The sequence below is a fragment of the Calypte anna genome, chromosome 6, assembly GCF_003957555.1.
Source record: "Calypte anna isolate BGI_N300 chromosome 6, bCalAnn1_v1.p, whole genome shotgun sequence".
NCBI classification, from domain to species: Eukaryota; Metazoa; Chordata; class Aves; order Apodiformes; family Trochilidae; genus Calypte; species Calypte anna.
In genome coordinates, this window is record NC_044252.1 from 16,805,409 (window position 1) to 16,825,635 (window position 20,227).

General features: G+C 43.1%; 1 protein-coding gene across 1 annotated transcript in view; it reads right to left on the bottom strand.

Moving 5' to 3' along the window:
- Positions 1-20,227, bottom strand: part of ANTXRL (ANTXR like) — a 52,780-nt gene that overhangs the window by 11,462 nt on the left and 21,091 nt on the right. The window contains exons 10-17 of the mRNA XM_008502092.2: positions 17,511-17,609; positions 16,600-16,669; positions 15,405-15,483; positions 11,879-11,974; positions 10,948-10,986; positions 7,884-7,982; positions 6,111-6,278; positions 5,542-5,622 (exon numbers count right to left, since the gene is read on the bottom strand). Of these exons, the coding sequence (XP_008500314.2) occupies positions 5,542-5,622; positions 6,111-6,278; positions 7,884-7,982; positions 10,948-10,986; positions 11,879-11,974; positions 15,405-15,483; positions 16,600-16,669; positions 17,511-17,609 (731 nt within the window). The remainder of the gene's footprint in view (positions 1-5,541; positions 5,623-6,110; positions 6,279-7,883; positions 7,983-10,947; positions 10,987-11,878; positions 11,975-15,404; positions 15,484-16,599; positions 16,670-17,510; positions 17,610-20,227) is intronic.

Sequence of the window (20,227 nt, forward strand, 5' to 3'; positions counted from 1 at the left end):
GGGATAATGAAGTCATGGGTCATGTTTGACTAACCTTGATCTCCTTCTGTGACAGGGTGACAAAAGAAGGGCTGTAGATGTTGTCTGCCTTGACTTTAGCAAGGGCTTTGACACAGTTTCCCACAGCATCTCCTGGAGAAGCTGGCTGCTCATGGCTTGGATGCACATACCCTTCAATGGATAAAAACTAGTTGGATATCCTGGTCCAAAGAGTTGTGTTAAATGGAGTTAAATCCAGCTGGTGGCCAGTCACAAGTAGTGTCCTCCAGGGCTCAGTGCTGGGGCCACTCCTGTTTAACATCTTCATTGATGATTTGGATGAGGGGACAGAGAGCACACTCAGTAAGTTTGCAGACATCACTAAACTGGGTGGATGCATTGATCTGCCTGAGGGTAGGGAGGCTCTGCAGAGGGATCCAGACAGACTCAATCAATGGGTCAAGGCCAGTGGTGTAAGTTTCAGCAAGGCCAAATGTCAGGTCCTGCACTTTGATCACAACAACCCGTGCCAGTGCCACAGTTCCGTGGAGGAGTGGCTGGAGAGCTGCCCAGCAGAGAGGGCCCTGGGGATGCTGACTGACAGCCAGTTAAACATGGGCCAAATTTGCCCAGGTGGCCAAGAAAGCAAACAGCATCCTGGCCTGTATCAGGAACAGTGTGACCAGCAGGGACAGGGATGTGATTTTACCCCTGTACGCAGCCTCGGTGAGGCTGCACCTTGAGTACTGTGTGCAGGTTTCTGTGCCACAGTAGAGACATGGAGGTGCTGGAGAGGGTCCAGAGAAGGGCCAGGCTGATCAGGGTCTGGAGAATGGGGATTATGAGGAGAGGCTGGAGGAGCTGGGGCTGCTCAGTTTAGAGAAGAGGAAGCTGAGGGGAGACCTGAAAAGAGGCTGTAGTGAGGCAGGTGTTGGCCTCTTCTCCCTAGTAAGTGGTTATAGGACAAGAGGAAATGGGCTCAAGGTGTGCCAGGGGAGGTTCAGGTTGGATATTTGGAGAAATTTCTCCACTGAAAGAGTGGTGAAGGTTTGGTTGCCCAGGAAGGTGGTGGAGTCACTGTTCCTGAGAATATTAAAAAACAGGTAGATGCGGTGCTTCAGGAGATGAGTTAGTGGTTATGGTGGTGTAGGACTGATGGCTGGACTGGACTTAATGATCTTGAAGGGCGTTTCCAACCATGATGATTCTATGTGCAAATCCTTCAGACAGTCCCCAAGGACACTGTTATAATCAAATTTTGTGGTTTTTCTCTTACATTTTAGTAACCAAACTAAATTGCCCACAAGCCCCAGTCACAATCTCACTGGTGCAGCACCAGTGAGACACAGCACGGAACCTCTCATGCCTGAGTCCAAAGAAGATACCTGCATGTGGGCCAGAAGCAGAGCACAGGGTGGCACTGAGACACAGCTAAGTAACACCTTGGGTACTGACACATTCAGAATATGTTGGGTTTGCCAGGGTGAGGCATGGTCCACGTTGCTGCCCACAAAGCCCATTTGACAGTCTCAGTGCCTGAGCCCCTCTCACAGAGGGGCAGGGACCAAAGGGGATCAAAGGGGGACCAGCCTTGCTTTGTAAAGGGATGGGAGAGGAAATTCTTCAGAAGCCAAGCATGCCCTCAAATGCCCTTTCTACAGGAGCCAAACAGCTGAGAAGGTGAGATTTATGGGGACGGGAAGAGAGGAGAGAGCACAGGAACTCTTCTTTGGACATGTGTGGTGACCCTGTCCAGGGGATCCCTCAGGGCCAAGGGGTGTTGTTGCCAGAGCAAACTCCTTTCAAACAGGCCCAAGGCATGCACCACACAAAACAGCAGCAATAGAAGTAATCTTTTGGCTCACTTGCTGACCAATAGAACAGTCACCAACAGCCAAAAGTCTTCATTTTTCAGGTAAAAGAAATTTGTAAAAATGTTTCACTTGGGCTTGAAACACATATGTTGTCCAGTTCAAAACATTTTTTCTTTAAGTTTAGGAAAGAAAAAGTGTTTCAAAACAAAAACCTGAAAATATTGATAATTTTCCAATTTTTTTTAACAATTCAGCTAATTCCACTAACATGCAAAGATACTTACAAACCACATAAAGAAGTAGTTTTTAGCCAAAACAGAGTCATGTAGAAAATAGTATCCAAATCTACTAGGAAGTTAAGATAGAGACAGGAACTGTTTTGCAGTAAGATTAATAGCTGCAGTACCTCAGGCTACTGTAGCTCCTTGAGTCAGAATACTGAGAACAGAAGCAATGTCAAATAGCAGTAGATTCCCTGCATGAATGTCTGCAGACACTACTCCTCTGTTCGTAGCCCAAACTGTGCATGGCACTGCTTTAAATCAGGGATGAGTCCTCTAGGAGCACTCGATACAGTTAATTTGAAGACCAGTGTAGGAATACACTGAAGAGAAGCAGGCCACAATTAACTCTTGGAGAAACCAGCCAATAATGATTAAAACAGAGAAGAATAGCTCAGCCAGGGAAACTGGCCTGTTTAGCTGGGACCAGGACCCTACAGCAAAATAAACTTTGTCCTGAACACATCCCCCCCATCTGAAGTGGCAAAGTGAACAGAAAAAGGATAAAATTGGGCATAATCAAAATTAATGTCTGTCAGACATGCTTTGTATTCAGTATGAATCTCAAAGTACAGTCACATCAGGCCAAAACCCACTCAGACCTGAGAAACATCTTACCTAATCCTGCACTTAATGCATCATTTACTGGCTTTCTCTTTCCTTACATTTTTTGTGGATGAGGCTCCCAGACTGGAGGAAGTGAGGAAAGCCACTGTAAGATCACATCATCTACTCAAGGTTATGCAGCAGCTTCAGAGGGAAAAAAAAATATTTACAAGTTCTTGACTTCTAACTCATACCCCTTGTTTTAACCACAGCACCACACATTTCCATGCTTGAATGCTGACCAGACTAGAATGTGGTTCAAGAAAAAAACAACAGTGGTTGGTTTACCACTCCCAAAACACAGTTGCTTTTCTTTTGCTTCTGAGCTTTAGGTTTTCTTGAACAACCAAGACAATTATGCAGTTACCTTAAAATCAAATTAAAAAGGCAAACTAAAGATCTCTTTCTCCTGCCCCCTAGTCCCTCAAAACCCCACAAAGCAAAGAAATTGACCTCTCCAAGATCACCATAAATTCACGGGTCTTTGGATGGTGCAGTCTAGAAGAATGCCATGCATCACGGAATGTCAGCCTATACTTTCATGTCTACCCAACATTTAACCAAAATCCACTGCCTGCTGCCAGCATGTGTGTACTGGAGTGAGACCTTGTTCCAGTCTGGGCTGGGTGGAGCTGTGGGCTTGCTCCTGGGGCTGCTGGGTTCCTTCAGCTCTGCACAGCCAGAGCTCCAGGCTCTCCATGCTCATAGCACTATAGCCCTGACTTATCTCCCCATTGTTTAGCCACAAAATAAGTGTGTGCACACTCAGATGTACTTCTGCGTACATGTATATTTATATACCTCCCATCCACCAAAAGCCTCACTCACAAGGAACCACTTCTCCACTGTGGGATTACTACTAGAAAAGCTGACCAAACAGTATTTAAGAACCTTATTCTTTCTTGCTAGCTTTCTTCATGACATACAGGCCTGTGAGGTCCTTTATTTATTTATTTATTTTAACAACAGAAGGATGTCTAGCCATTTTCTTGTTTTGCTTTCAATATTCTTCAGCTTTAGTTAATTTCACAGACCAGGGAACAGAGATGATCCTCTTCTTCCACTGAAACTGGCTCAATAGGATTCCTTCCACCTTATTTCCCATGTACATTTATTTTTTCAAATGTCCTCCCTGAGAAAATAATCCTTCACCTTGCTCTGGTTCTTTTGGGCCTCTTGTCCTTACTGGATCAGCATGGAAGGCAAGGAACTGAGGATCCCTGTCCATAGCCTGCATGTTTCTTGGCTACACAGGCTAACAGAGGCTCTGTTGTGCTTTGCAGTGATAGAAATGTACCAGTCAAGGGAGTGAAAAGCAGAGGATTGATTCATATTATGCAGTGTTACTGCTATCAACATACAGCTGGCCTAAAGACCCTATTCAGAAGCTCTACACTGTGCTTAAAAAATAAATAAGCACAGCTGCCCTGAAAATGCAGATTAGTGAAACACTTAAGACCATTTTATCAAATAGCATAAGAAGCAACCTAAAAAAAAATGCAGGACACTAAAACTTAATACTGAAGCTAGACAAATATCATATACAGTACTTTGCCAAAGCCAGAGGGATACAACGTATTTTTCATAGATGACACAAATCAGGGCTATTTTTAAAGCTCTGTGGCTCTGAAAGGCACCAGCTCCCTGCTTCCTCCCTAATCCATTTGTGCAATAGACTTTATTCAGGCAGGAGATACTCTCTGCCTACATATAGGATATGACTGAGAAAGGTGTCTTTGCACAGAAACTTTATTCTTCATTAACTTTGCTACTATTTGTTTCTTCATTACCTGCACAGTTCATACTTTCATCAGTCACAGAGTGTTTGGGGTTGGAAGGGACCTCGAGAGATCATCGAGTCCAATCCCCCTGCCAGAGCAGGGCCAGGTAGCGTAGGTCAGACAGGAATGCATCCAGGTGGCTTTTGAATGACTCCAGAGACGGAGATTCCACAATGTCACTGGGCAGCCTGTTCCAGTGTTTTGTCACACTCACAGTGAAAAAGCTGTTTCTTATGTTTACACGGAACCTCCTATGCTCCAACTTGTTCCCATTACACCTTGTCCTACCATTGGACATCACCGAGAAGAGCCTGGCTCCATCCTCCTGACACTCACCCTCTACATATTTATAAACTTTTATGAGGTTGCCCCTCAGTCTCCTTCAAGCTAAAGAGACACAGCTTCCTCAGCCTTTCCTCATAAGGGATATTTTCCACTTCATTTATCATTTTGAGGCTCTGCACTGGACTCTTTCAAGCAGTTCCCGGCCCTTCTGGAGCTGAGGGGCCTAGAACTGGACACAATATCCCAGATGTGGCCTCACCAGGGCAGAGTAGAGGTGGAGGAGAACCTCTCTCAAGCTACACTTGACTCTACTATGAAAACTAAGAAGCATTTTTATGAAGTTGGGTAGAAATGATAATTACTCTTGTAGAACCACTACTAAATATTAAATTCAAAACAAGCAGTCTCCCAGAACCCACAAAGAACCTATCCTTTGATTTTGATGTGTGTGCCCAGAAAAAAAGAAAAAAGGTTATGAACTAGTATGGTAGAAGAAGGTTTCATACAGCACTGTGGCCAGCCAGCTTCTTCCTCAGTCTGCTCAAATCATCACAGTAGAGACATTGGTTTTGACCTTTTGGAGAAACACTTTTAAACAGATGCCAGTGCAAACTTTTTCACTTATTTTGAAATCTCTTGTTCTTGTGAAAAATTTTTAGCCCTTGGATAATGTGAAGAGACAAGCTCAAAAAAAAGAAAAAAAAGAAAGAAAAAAGATGGAGTGGTAGGGAAGAAAGAGCACTGCTGCTGCTGCTAATAGGGAAGTGAGATGCCAATGTATTTGCTACACCTTACCTTATCCCCTGGCTGTGGTCTCATAACAGACACTTGATCATAGCCCTGTTGAACCAAAGCCCACAGTGCATCAAGTTTGCCCTGGAATGAAAAAAAAGCAAACAACAGAAACCCATGACCAATAAGATTGAACTATGAGAACAGAGCTGAACCCCAACCCACGGCCTCAGCCACAGTCCAATCAAAGCAGGCAAGGTGCACTGCATCTGATCCTCTTTATATGCTGCCTTGAGATGGCACAATACAGCATCCAGACTCCCGAGGATTTGAGGTATTTGATGATGCAATCCATGCTGTGAAAAAGTACCTAAAAAGAAGAGGTGAGCTAAGGCAGGGAAGCTCTCTGCTCATATCCTCCAACACCCTCCATTCTTGTTAAAAAAAAAATATGGCAACACAGTGCCAGGTGAAATGCACGTTCTGAGAAATGGGGAAAGTTTAGGACTGACATCCATTTTCCTAAATAGGCTCTCCTAGCTCTGCTCTGAGTAAGGCTGTGCTAAGGAAGGTGGAAGCAGTAGCACGCATGACAAAGCAGACTTGGTAAAACCTAGAGACAGACATCCTACCTTGATGGGAGTGTACCATTTCCGCTGGGAAGGTGGTTTTCTCACATGGGGCTTTTTAGGCTTGGGTTCCCATGGCTCATACTCCTGTTCTGGCAACTTAATAATAGCATTTTTGGGTTTCTCCAGTTTTGCTCCTTCCTCTGTTGACCCCTTGTCTCCCCATCGCACCTGAAGTCAGGAAAGCACACTGTAAGCAGAGATACTTCAGCAGTCCCCATCAGTAGGTCATTTTTTCAGATATTAATCTAGTTCCCATCAGATGACCCAATGCTACCGGGCCAAATATATGAAAGTACCAAACTCCCACTGTAATCAGAAATAAATATTTAAGAGTGAAATAGTCTCACTCAAAAGCTGCTTGAACTACTAGGCTTTGCATCTTCCAGAAACCTAAGGCATTGTGGGGGTCCACAGCATGTAGGGAAGATTAACCCCTCCACAACTGAGATCTGGAGCACTCTGCCCAACTCTGCCAGGACACAGGTATAATGTGCCTCCCGTTGCCCCATGCAAAAAGCAGGGCAGCAGCATCAGCTGCAGGCTGGATGTCTGCACAGTGAGACCTACGAGGCTCCTGCTGGTCAGTTCAAAAATGAGTAAGGGATCAGAGGATAAGGAATGGAATGGAAGCCATGGTTTAAGAGCATCAGCCTCCAAACTAGTGCAGTAACTGCCAAATCCAGCTCTTCCAAAGATGACCTTGCGTACTCACAAGACAGGTCAGTAAGTTAACCTTTACATACTATTCTCTGTTTCAAGCTGTAATTCAGATTTTGTTGTCTGACTCAAACAGAAATGTGACACTGCATTGAAGGGCAATAGGATCCATAGGGTTTCTCAGCATCAATTATAAAATTCTCCCAGGGAAAATGGTTAAGGATATTAAGATGCAATACCCCAACTGTACACCTGCAGATGCTTGCTGAGAAGCCATTGCTCTCATTCTGTGAGCTCTAGTCTGGTCCAGATCCTCAGCTGGCTTACATTAGCCCACCTCCCTCAGCTACTAATTAAATCTAGTGGGAATTCCTGGTATGACATCCCTAAAAGACATTATTAAGCCTGCAGCTGAAACAGGTGAGTGACAGTTCCTAGCCTTATATTATCCATAGTTAGGAAAATAGAATTTATTACACTTTTATGGTTATTTACTGGAGTTAGCAGCTGATGATGACATTATCCCCTGACTCCCTGGAATGGACATGCCATAGGACAGCTCAAGGCAAATTGCTTTCACAGCAGCACTTTGCTTTACACATTATGATGCTTGTGCATAAATCCTAGTGCAGGAATGGATTCACTGGCCAATTTCAACACAGATGTGTATTTTGCATTAGGAGTTAGTGCTTAACTGAAAACAAACAATCTAAAAGAACAATCATGGCTTTAAATTCCCCAAACCAGCTACTTCCAGCCAACCAGGCACCCTTTAAACATTCAAACCCCATGTATTCTGCCTGAGACAAGAGAACTGGATCCCACTGCACTGAAGAGTTGATTCATTAAATTAAAACTTCTTTTGGTGCTTATTCCATTTCTTAACCTTCATATTTTCTATGGTTCATAATGCTAGATTCATTTAATTATTCATGTGAATAATAGCAGCTTGATGCCTATTACTTGGACAGCAGGTGCAATCAGGTGGACAAGACTTAATTAAATCCCAGACTCTAGTCCTTCTAGGTAGCTTCTTAAAAAGAACATAAAAACTTATTGCTATGATTTATAAGTAAATGTACTGATTTTCACAATACTAAAGAACAAGCCAAATACCTCCATCCTCTTTATCCCACCAACACCTCGACCGCCATAATAAGATGCATCCACAGTTGGCCACTTTTTCTTTGGCAATCCATCATCATCATCTGACTCCTATGGGACAGACAGAGATATTACTGTTGTACTCATATAAACAGCACAAACTATGGAAAACAACTGAACATCCTATAGTCCAAACCTTGGATATCTAGCTTTGTGTATCTTACTTGATTGCTGGCAAAAAACAGAAGTCTCTTGTCTCTGCAGCTGCAATTTTAACTAGGGAAGCCAAAGAGAATTGCCTATTCCTCTCTCTAGGCAGCTTTTCTTTAGTCAAATATGCACTGAAATTCAAAATCAAAACTGATTTGTAAGGGAAGGAAAAGTGGAGATGAATCATACATTATACTGGCTTTCCATTATGCTATGCAGAAAATGCAACATCATCCCAAAGAAATAATTTATTTATTGTGCTTTTAGAACTTTTCACCTACAGGGAAAAAAGCTACTACTGTGAGTTTTGTAACATGTGCATCAGACCCTTTTCTCATGACAGCTGTATCCAGTTATTCTATGCTGCTTGCTTCTTTGTAAAGTCTGGCTCAAGCTGTCCAGTTAAAAACTGCAGATTATTTTTCTGGAATGTGGGAGAGCCTGAATCAGGGTTTTACTTGAGGTTCATTGTTCTGTCTTTGCTTAACTGAAAGCTGGCAAGTCTTTCTGGTTCAACAACCCTGGGAACACATCTCCAGCTCTATCATCCTGAGTTGACAGAAGCCACTGGGGTTTCTCAGACCCTCTACCATTACATTGAGGCAGCTGAAAGGCATTCTGAATAATTGAGGAAAGGGCCTGACAGGCTCCTACAGTACCACCTTCCTCCCACTCTTTAATAAAGACAATTAACTACATCTCATGCTGATATGCAGATGGACATGCTGCACTTGGCCATCCACCTTGCCCTCTGCTACAGGTATTTTTCTAGAAACACAGCCTGGACTTACTTATTTTTTCTCTTACTAAAAAAAATAAGGTGAAATCCAAATACCAGAAAAGGACACAAATTCCTGTCAGATTACTAGGTGAAGTTCTCTCAAAATTGTCCTGCATTTTTCCATTGAAATACAAAAGGGAGTCAAGAAGCCATTAACAGCTTTTCAAAACCATGCACTAATTTCTGTTTTTTCATATTTAACTCTTAGGTTATACTTTGGAGAACAGTATTCCCATCAGTTATTCAGTAACATCTCATCTCTCAGCCATGGTTCACGGGTCCGTTCCTCCAACAAATTCTTTCGTATGGCCAGGCAAGACTAGAGTTGACATTTCCTGAACTAGTAAGGGGGTTTGGGTTTGATTTTTGTTATTATTGTTTGGTTTGGTTTTTGTTTGCGGCTTTTTGTTGTTGTTTTGTTTTTATCCAGTCAGGGAAATAAATACACAAGGAAGGTGCTGTGGTGTGCTGTTGGGTTTTGTTGTTTTGGTTGTTTGAGGGGTTTTTTTTAAGTATAGCAAATACAAAAATTCATCCCATTTCATGCCACAACGACATGAACTACATCAGCAATCTTACTTCGTTTATATTTGATTCCTATGTAAAATATCCTGCCTTTTCCTTGGGATGTAGCACAGATTTCAAGTCTTCATGTCTAACAACCCTTTCTGCTGGCAAGCCTGACACTAGGAGGACACAGTTAATAGAGATGGCTGGTACTTTTCCAGCTGATTAAGGATTTATACCAACTATCACCCACACTGAAGACAGCAAAGCAATATCAACAGCTACCACACACATTTTGAAAAGTAATGGAAAGCTAATGCTTGCAGTTTAGAGCAGATTTTACATAACTATATTCAGTTTAATAGCAGCAGTACCCAGCAACATGAGCTAAAGAGCTGGTCACCACACCTAGGGAGACTGGTGCCAAGTAAAACAAAACAACAATCCACACTGGATCAAGACAAGGCCAAGTAAAGGCATGGATAACATCTGTGTTATTCCTGGAAGCTTACTTCAGCTCACAGTTTCCTGGATTGCATTTAAAATCTTTGCTGATCAGAGTAGTTGCAAAGCATCTGGAAACTCTGCTGTGGGAATGCAATGCTCTCTGAAATCTCCCTCAAATACAGTATGGCTGCAATTACATGCTTCATGACAACACTCTTCAACCTAAAACCAGCATGATTTTTGGTGTATATTCTAAAGTAAATTGTCATAGTGCTGCTGCCCAGGACAAGCAACAGGATCATATACATAGCAATGGTGGCCTCTGGCAACCTCAAAACAGCAGCTGTGGTTGCCTCCTGGTATTCATGCCAAGTTACAGCAAGTTAGCTGCAAACTGTAAGATTCCCTTGTGGGTTAGGCAAGTATTTTCCCATTACTTAACTGTCTATGCCAAGGAAAGAAACAAAGGCAGGCATGAATTCTCTCTGGAGTTAATTATATTTATTACTTATCTTCATGGCATTAATACAGTGAAACTAAGCTGAGGTCAGGGTCAGTGTGTAACTGACCCAAAAAGAACTAAATACAGCCCTGCCTCAAATAGCTCGCAACCCAAATGGAAAAAGGCTAAATAACCTTCCAAAGGTGACTTTGCTGCAGAGCTACAGCCAGGGCAGGCTCTTGTCCCCACTTCTGTAGCTAAACCTCAAGAATGTGTCTTTCCCTGTCCTTTCTTCCAGATGCCAGACTTTGTTCCTTACTGCCAGTCTGGGCTAAACTCCTGCTGAGAACTACAGCATGTTTACTGGAGGAAGGACAGCTTTCAGCATAGCTTAAGAAGCAAAGCTTTGCCCACACCCATTTGATGCACAGTAGAAGGAGCAAAACACCAAAGGAACTGCTGTTCTGTGGACATCTGAGTTATGAAACAATTTTCTCTGTGGATGAAAATAATCTTGCTGCGTCCTTACGAGGAGACTGGAAGAGAGAAACAACTGTTCCCACACAAAAATCTTCCTCTCACAGCCTTCAAAGTGTCATGAAGACACCTACAGGGCTGATGTTCCTGGGCAGCACAATAACACTGCAGCGGTTGCAGACAGTGCAAGAGCTCAAAAATAGCATACTTACTGGCTCTGGAGGTGGTGGTGGAGGTGGCTCCTTGATCACCTGGAATATAGAAAAAAGGAGAGATATCTGAAATAATGGTAGGGTTCATCTATCTCAATGCTACAGCCTGTTTCCTTGGTAATATCAGAGATGGGTTGCCCTGCTCCATTCCTCCACATTCAGTCCTCTCATTAACCTTTTCAGCAGGCACAAAATTCGGAGGAGAAGCTCAATTCATCACATTGAACTATGTGATTATTCCAGAAGTTCCCTATTAAATTACTCACAATACTGATCCATATTCTGGTGGTTCTACCTTAAAAATGTCATATTACTACCAAGCTAGTGTAATATTCACCAGAATCTGCAGCTAGTCCACATAAAACAGAAAGCCTAACTCCTCTTTTTAAAAAGGACTGTAACAGCTTATGCACAGATGAATAAATTGGCTCCAGTACAACTTTATGCAGAAAGTTTCAAGTCTTGTTCTAAGGAGGTTTCAATCTCTAGAAAAACTTGGGCCATGTCAGCAAGTTCACTTAAAACTTCTCATTCATTGTAAAAATCATGCAAGCTTTGCAATATTAAAAAGCCAGACTAGAGTGACTTAAAAAAGCACTTTAAGCAATTCATTGAATCAAGGCCTCACAAATCTAGCAAATCTTAAAGTTAACTACCCATGCCAACACTTTAATGTAGAGAAACAAGATAAACCAGGTGCCTCGAGTTGCCAAAGAGTGGGTGTGAGTCCACCTGTGCCTGGTTAGGGCACAGGTCCAATAAAGGTGGAACACACACCCACAGAGAGAAGCTCACTCTGGTGCGAGGAATGGAGAGGCCAGCAGCTCGTTGAGCCTCAGGAGCAAGAAAGGCTCCTCCCGCAACACTTTAACTCTGTGCTTTCACAGAGAAGAGATGAAACCAAGTCAAAGGAACAATAACCTGTACTTACCACTGTGCAGCAGAGGGGCCAGAACCACCAAACAAGAGCCAGAGCCAGCAGCAGAAAGAGAATCAGGAGAGCAGTGAAAAGGATGGTTCCAGTCAGCTGCAAATAAGATTATTTCTGAGTTATCAGCGCATATCACAAACAGGGAAGGAGCCCTGAAGTTCCACATTTAGTCTGGGGTCTCAGGTAGATTGTGCAGTATTGTCATTAGGGTCACATTAGTATTTGGTGTGACATCTGTACTTGAAGTCATGATTCTGGGCACTCAAACTGCACATACAACTCCAGCCTAAATGATGATGCAAACTAATCCTAAATGTTGCAGGTCTTCAAATGTTGGCCTGGGCAGAACGTACAGAAGACAGTTTTTTGGAAATTAAGCATTTGTTGTGGATGGGCAGTAGCATCCTGGGACACGCCATTTCCTTGCACTGAACTGGGGTCTGGGATGTTAAGATGCTGTGGTGCTCCAGACATTTATTTTACACTGGGAAAAGAAACCTCACCCATAGTATATTTTCTGATTTTGAGAAGAGGGTCACAGCAAACTACAGAAGATCCTGGGACTAGGAAGATGTGAAAAGGGCCCGAAGAAAGGTCTGTGAGTGAAGCTGAGGGAAGATGAGCTGGCTAGAGAGATTTGCAAAGAAGGGTAGGAGGGACGACAAATGGAAAGAAAGCAAATTCCAAAGAATATTTAGTAAGGATAAAGTCCATGAGATTCACCTTATTAAATCTGAAACTACTTGCTGAATTCCCAAGACACCAGAAACTGATGCTTAGCTCCTTATTACAACAGGAGTTCCTTTCACTGTTCCAAATAGGTTTGTTTTCCCCTTGAACAATGAAGAGGCCAAGGGTGGAAAAGAAAGTATCAGCTCCTAAGAGCTGGTACTTTGGTACCAACAAAATCTGGGTGAAATCCTGAGTGGCTGACGTGGCTGGTACCTAGCTTTCTCAGGGCAGGTCCTAGACCTGTCAGGACAGGCATGTTCAGAACAGGACTAACACAACCAGGACTCCTGCTCCATGCTTTTAGACAGCTAGCCTAGTATCCCACACCTCTGTGTCACAGCATCACCATCCCTTCATTGCCCTCTGGCATCTTGTTACAGATGCAACAAACTGTCTGGTTTTGGGACACTACTTAGCTCACCTCATTCATTTGGTGGGTGAGCAACTGAAAGGCCACATGGAGTGCTGTGACATGGGATGGACCTCATGCTCAAAGGGGTCCTTTTAAAAGACTCATTACCCAGTTGCAGTTCAGTGCTGCATCCCCCCCTCTGGTCCTACTGTGGCCCCATGTAGCATGAGCACATCTGGAAGTGGAGACTTTTGCAGCATGATTTCTCAGTGAGGGCAGTTTGCTAGAAAAAGGGTAAGTCAAAGTCAAGCATTACTTTAAGATGTATTGCTGAACTACTTAGAACCAAATCCAACTACAGCACCAATGCGGTGCATGAGCCACAGAGGCACAAACTGCCACTTGAAACCACACATTACCTTCTTCTTTTGTGGTCTTTGTTCCCAGGCATTGCTTTCCCCATGCTAAGTGCTCACACAAACCACCAAGCTATCTGCCAGCAGCAGCTTAGGAGCTGCTCACAGCAAGAAGCTACAGAGTCCTCTCTTAATGATTAAATATACAAAGCAGCATAGTGAAGCTGGACTACAAAAAGGAAATTGCAGACTTCATGCAGCTGAACAGAAATAAGCAGAGGGATCACACAGAGGCTTTAGGAGTAAAGTGAACAGAAGATACTTACTGTACAGAAAGGAAGGAAGGGCCAGCTGGGGAGGAAAGCTGAGCAGGCCAGCTCACTGCAACCCATAGAAAAGGAAATGGGAGAGGAAAGGAAGTGTGGGGAGTCTCTAAAACAAGAAGAGTGAAATGCATGAAATTAAGATAAAGTTGGAAACTGAACTGCCAGCCTTCCTGCTTGTGGAATGTAACTGGAATGAGAGAATCTTTTTCTGTGCCAGTTGAGGATAAGGCTCCCAGCCGCCTTCACATTCAATCTGGAAGGGGCTGGTCAAAAATCACCAGATTGACAGGTCTGGAGATTGAATACCTCTTTTTATCCTAAGGCTACTAAGAAGAAAGCTTTTTCCATCCATGTTCTGGCCTATAGGAAGTCCAGCCAGGGCTAAGACTTCAGACTTCATCAGAAACAAACTACATACAGGCAACAAAATGCACCAGTACACTTGTATTTTACTGCAGATTTAGAAGGTTGTATTATATTTGAGGTAGAAGAGAGGAATAAAATGTGAAAATTTCAGTCCTTAGAGTAGAAATTTGGAGTAAAGTTTTGGAAAAATAAAAATAATCAGGTGAAGCAGTAAATAAATCTTTAAATTTGGAGACCCTGCACCCCAGACTGTTCTAACAATCTGGTCTTATATTTCCCAGCTTCATTGCTGAAAACACCAGAAATTCAGATTTGCATGTTCCAGTCACTGCCTCTATCTTCATTCCTGCAGCTGTCAAAAAAGGCCAACAATTATTTCAAGCTAGTAAGACAACATTTGGCATAGGCTGTAAAAGTCCTTTTATCACTAATAAAAATAAAGCTCAACTTTGTTACAAAGTGTATCAGGTAGTTCAGTAAACTTTCATTATTCCACATTGCACATGGCCAAATCTTAAGCTACTGTACTCATGTTGCCTATTTTCACTCAAAGGCAAGGAAGAAGACTGCTTAACTAGGAGTCAGCTTTGTTATTTTGATTGCTTCATTCTGAAATCAGACTTTTAATACACTACCACTCCTACTGTTGGTCGCTGACACTCCATATGGTGACAGGTTGTCTGTTGGATCAGCAGATGCTCATATCACAGCCACTGCTGTCCCACAGCATCACACTGTCCCTTGGCTGGGCTGAGCAGCTGCCTTTTACCAAGAAGCTCATCCCAGGATCTGAGGCTGCTATAATTTTCCAGTCATCCCCCATGACACCAAGTGGAAAAACAACTGGATCCTGTCACTATAACTGTAAAAAAGCTGCTGCAAATTCTGAACTAGTAAAGGAAAACTGTGATGATCTAAGAACAAGTGCTGTAAGCTCTAACAAAAAAATTGCCTTATAAATTTAAAGGACTTTCCATGCTGTGGTCCTTTCACATCCGAGTCCTGGCAGTTATACCTTTCACCCCAAAACCCATAAGAGATACCACAGCTCAGCAGGGTGTTGCTTCCTGATGCTTCTTCCTTGATTTTCCCAGATTTCCACCTAGTCATATCCAAACTTTAAGGATCTTTCTTTTCTGGGACAGGAATGGGCAGGGTGCCTTTTATTGCAATTTTTAAATTCAATAAATCTTTCATGACCTACGCATCATCAATAATAATTTAAACTTAACTAGTCCTGGTTATTTTTCGAAGAACTGCTGGGGCCCAGTCAATTGCTGTGATGCAGAAGTTTTAGAGAGCTCATGCTCACTCAAGGAGGTTTTCCCTGGAGTGACACCTTCTTTTTCCAAGATCCCATAGTTTCCCTGTCAAGCCCCATTGCAATTACTTACACACTGTGTACTGGTGATGTTGACAGTGCTGGAGATGAATGTTAGCCCATTGTTCATGCTGACTTGTAGGAAAACCATCCTAAAGCACAGAACAGATACACTTATTTTTAGTGTCATCTTTATACTCATTGTTCCCTTTATTCTGGCTGTGTTTTAGCCAATGCCTCATGAACATGCAGGGATAAAATGTCCTGCTGAGTCAAGGTATCTTCATGGCTTCAGGTGCTTACCTGCGTTTGTGTCTCTGCTTGCCCAGAAGTGACCCTTTTTCACACTGGCTTAACTGAGTTGGGGCATATGGTCTTTATTAAAAAAACCTCCATCCCACCTGGGGCAAAGGGTATTAGGGCAGTGAGTCCTAACACAGTCTCAGACATTTGTAATACTACCCTAGATAGCACATGAAACCTTAAGGCTTTTTCTTTTTCTTTTTTTTAAACCCTTTCTGCAGCTTAAAGAGACAGAACGTGTTTTCTTTTATATCCAAGTAAATCCAGAATACCTGTACTGAGATAAAGGGGTAAAAAAAAAACCCTGATATGATAACAAAATTAAAGAAGAATCTGGCCCTGGCCACTCTTTAATATCAGAGAAAGGGTCTGACGAAAAAAAACCATGACAAAACAAAATAAACCACAAAAAATGCCAAACAACTTTCCCTCACCAACAAATAGGAAAAGGGAGGGAGGCATTCTCCCTCGCTCCCAGGACAGCATTTAAACATTCACAAGATAACCCAGAGGGAAGGTAGGGCTGTGTGCCTCTCTCAGGAGCCTCCAGGATTATGACAGCTGAAAACCACCAAAACTAGCCAGAACAGGGAAAACACAAGAATCAACATATACAACAGAAGCAAAGGAATTAAAATCAAGTACCTATTTTAAATCAAAATGAAAAGTTTGCCTGGAATTCAATTACCTTTTGGTCTGAAAACAGGATATAGGAAACAGAGGAGAAATAACCATTTTATGATGTGGGACCATGGTCTAGCAAGGCCTTTGGTTAAGCTGTGGTACAGGCTCAGCACTGAATAGCTATGCTGGCTCATACTAGGAGAGGATTTGGCACAAAGGAGATGGAGGTAAGCCTGCCACACACACACACAGAGGTATGAGCTTGGCACTTTGGGCTCAATGATGACATTCTCATCCAGAAGTCCCCTCTCTCTTGACACATACTGGAAAACAATACTTACTGTCCAGCATCTTCTATTACTGGGGCAGGACAAAGTAAGTACGTATCATGAACAAGGGTAGGCTTTTCATCTGAAAAGAAATTAATATAAATGTTAGGGATGAAAACGACAAATTGTCTCAAACAGGCCACTCCCTGAAGAAGTGTTAGCACCAATGAGAGACAGAGATTAATTCAGTATAGAGACAACTACCAATTTTCCGCAGTAGTACTGATTCCAAAGCCAAGTACGAGGATGACCATTCTTGTTAAGGCCAGTATAATGTTATAGGGCTTGAGATACCACAGCTGAGAAGCAATAATACGTTATCAGCCATTCTGAAGCCAGCTTTGAGCAATAATCATCTTGTCTACCTGACAAGTGCATGCAAACTCTATGCATACTGTATACTCTGACCTCACAAGCTGCTCAAGAGATGAAAAGTACAGGGTTCAATTTTTTGCCTACCCCCTTCCAAACACACACAAGACAAGTCAAGGCTGCACTGAAATGGACAGCAGAGGGGAAAAACCCCACATGGTTGGCCATATAGAGGAGACAGACTGAGATGATTCACGACTGATGTTACTGTGAGGAACTGCCCTGCACGAGCTGTTGCTTTTCCTGTCCCCAGACTTTCCTCTGTGGCAGCATCATCTGGAAACAGCCCATGTTTATAGAGGTCAGGTACAGGCAGAGTCAAAAGCAAGGCAATGGGTGATTCCCCACCTCACTGCACTCTGCTGTTCCAAGACTCAGCAGTGGTAATCCTGTTGCTTTTAACTTCTGTTAGGTGTATATCCCTACTCAGCTCCCCCCACATCACTGCAAGGATGCCCCCAGTGTGGATGAGAGGTGGTTGTGTTACCTCTGCCACTCATGAACTGACACAGAAATGAGAGACATTGGGATCCACCAGCCTGCAAACTTACTGATAGTAAGGCTGTCATTGAGCTTGAAGTTGCAGAGCACCTGGTTGATATTTCTTGTGTGATAAAAGCCGTTGCCTCTCACCACAACTTGAAATGACTCTGTAAGTAAAAAATCATAAGAGTAATGAAAAATATCTCAAATACACCGTTTCCTTACAAAGTGATCTGAATTACAACTTGACAATGTCTGTTTTCTGCCCTATGCCTGAAACAAAACATTAACACGGACACTTAAAATTCAGCAGCAATGGTCAAGAGAGCTATAGTGGCACTGCTGCTTCACAGAACAACATCTGCTCCCACAAGCATCCTGTTGACACCCACACCTTAATGAAATGTGCCAGTAATACTGTGAACCTGTTGTGGCTGATGTCATCTCATGGTTCTTCCATGGCTTTTGGGCCAGACACCTTTGCAACCATAAGCATCAGTTCTTCCTCCTATCTCTCCAGCAGACTGCATTTGGCTTTCATCAACAGCACACAAACAGGATTCCCCTCACTAAGCCTCCCTGTGAACCCCTGTGCATCTGGTACAATGCCTGGAACAATATAATCTTTCAGTCCATAGAAGAACTGAGCCTGTGCACAGCCCTTTTAGCATCTGCTGTACATAGCAAAAACTAAAAACCCAGGTGCTGCAATTTTCTCTGTGCTTTTCCCTGACACCCCTGGCCCAGAAGCCACCAGGGGCAAAAGAAGAGACCTGTCACATCAGACACGCTGTCTGCTGGTCAGAGCAAGCACTCCTAACCCCTGCCCTTCAGCGCCTCTCAACTTCTGTTGCTTCAGTTCTGACAGGGAGAGCGTACCTGTGATTTTTGTCATCACTGTCATAAGCAACTCTGGTTTGTTTATTCAAGCAGGAAAAACGTCAGGTCTTTCAGCCAGTGTTTCAATAGTCTTTTTACTAATAGTGCAGTTTCACATCTGAATAAAGCCAACCTAGGAAGGCTGCTGTAAGAAGTGAGATCCCAACTGCACATGCCTGCCACTGCTGGCACCACTGATCATGTTGCAGTGCACTGAGTTTGCTCACAAACCTGCAAAATAACCCTCTGGTTTTTGCCAGAGAGATCCATAAGGTGATCTGCTTGGATGAACATCTGCTGGGAATAGAAATGTGCATAGGGATGGGACAGAGAAAGGTGGTAGCAGCATGAGGTGAGTTTTTATCTTTCATGAAGAACAAATAATCTTCAAGCAAAATAAGAATAAACTGCATAAAAGTTCTTCACTAGCATCAAGTAAAACCATGGGCAAGTCCACAGGCACTACCAATTATACTTTGAACAACCAAAAATGAGAGGAAAACAATTTTGATAGGACTGAGGGAAGCAGTACCTAATTTTTAAGGATATGAGATTTGGCTTTTCATATGATGCACTATCATGCTACTTGTATGCTTTGGAAGAAGGACTTGATACTGGATTAGTGGCTGAAATACATATTCAGATTAGTCTGCCTGCTCTTTACTATCAAGTTACTGCAAGGTGAGCTAGCATGAGGATGTGGAGTTCTTTAACTTTGCCATACAAACAGCTTAGCATCATCAAACCACAGAATGGTAGGGGTTGGAAGGGAGATCATTGAGACCAAACTCCCTGCCAAAGCAGGAGCACCAAGGGCAGATCACACAGGAAAGACTCCAAATGAGTCTTGGAAGTCTAGAGGGGGAGACTACACAACCTTTCTGGGCAGCCTGGTCCAGTGCTCTGTCACTCGGACAGTAAAGAAGTTTTTCCTCATGTTGAGAGAGAATTTCCTGTGCTCCGGTTTGTGTCTGTTGCCTTTTGTCCCATCACAGGGCACCACAGGGTTGCAATCCTTCTTCTTGCCTTGCTTCTTTCTTGGACATTACAGAATTCTACCATGTCATGATCACTTCCACCAAAGCTGTCCCCAGCCTTCCCTTCCCCAACCAGACTTTATTCATTAATACAAGGTCAGACAGAGCACTGCTCCTTGGTGGCTCTTCCACCACTCACATCAGAAGTTATGGTCAATGCACTGCAAGAACCCTTTGGACTGAGTATGCCTGAATTTGGGTTTGTTCTTGGCAAAACCACATTCTCATTACACTGAGGTCTAATGCAACTCAAGGTGAATTGGACAAGAGCATGGAGAAGCTATGATCAAACACTAGAAAACCACACTCTGGCTTCACTCATGGTAACTTCCCCTTAGAGCAGAGCTCTGAATTGACACATTTAAGGAGCACAGGAATCAAAGAATATATTTTCTTTTTCTCCTCTCAAAATACCTACTGGAGTGCGTATAAAGGTGAAACACATGCTTCAGCACTTTGATGAAGAAAACTCATCAAATTTGAAACTTCACGAGCACATCAAGACCCAAACACATAAAGCCAGCATCAGAATTCAGCCTCTTAAAGAGAAGGGTTATACCTCCTGGTTCCTACTGGGGGTGAAGGGCACTTTCTTTAAATAAAAATGGAGTGCAGGGCAGATTCAGCTGCTTCTTAGACCAGTAAGGATATGGAGTTATCCTAAGTCTGATGTATGCTTGAGTTACTCCATATTTAACCCAGCTGACATGCTGAGAGTTATTCTTGATAAGCAACTATTTTCTTTGACAGCAGAGCTGAGTGTCATGGTCATCCCTGAGGGCAACTGGGCATCCGTCCACCCACAGAACTACCTGCCTGGGGCCAAGCACTACCCCGTACTCACCTGGAGCCACCCCACAGGGACCTGA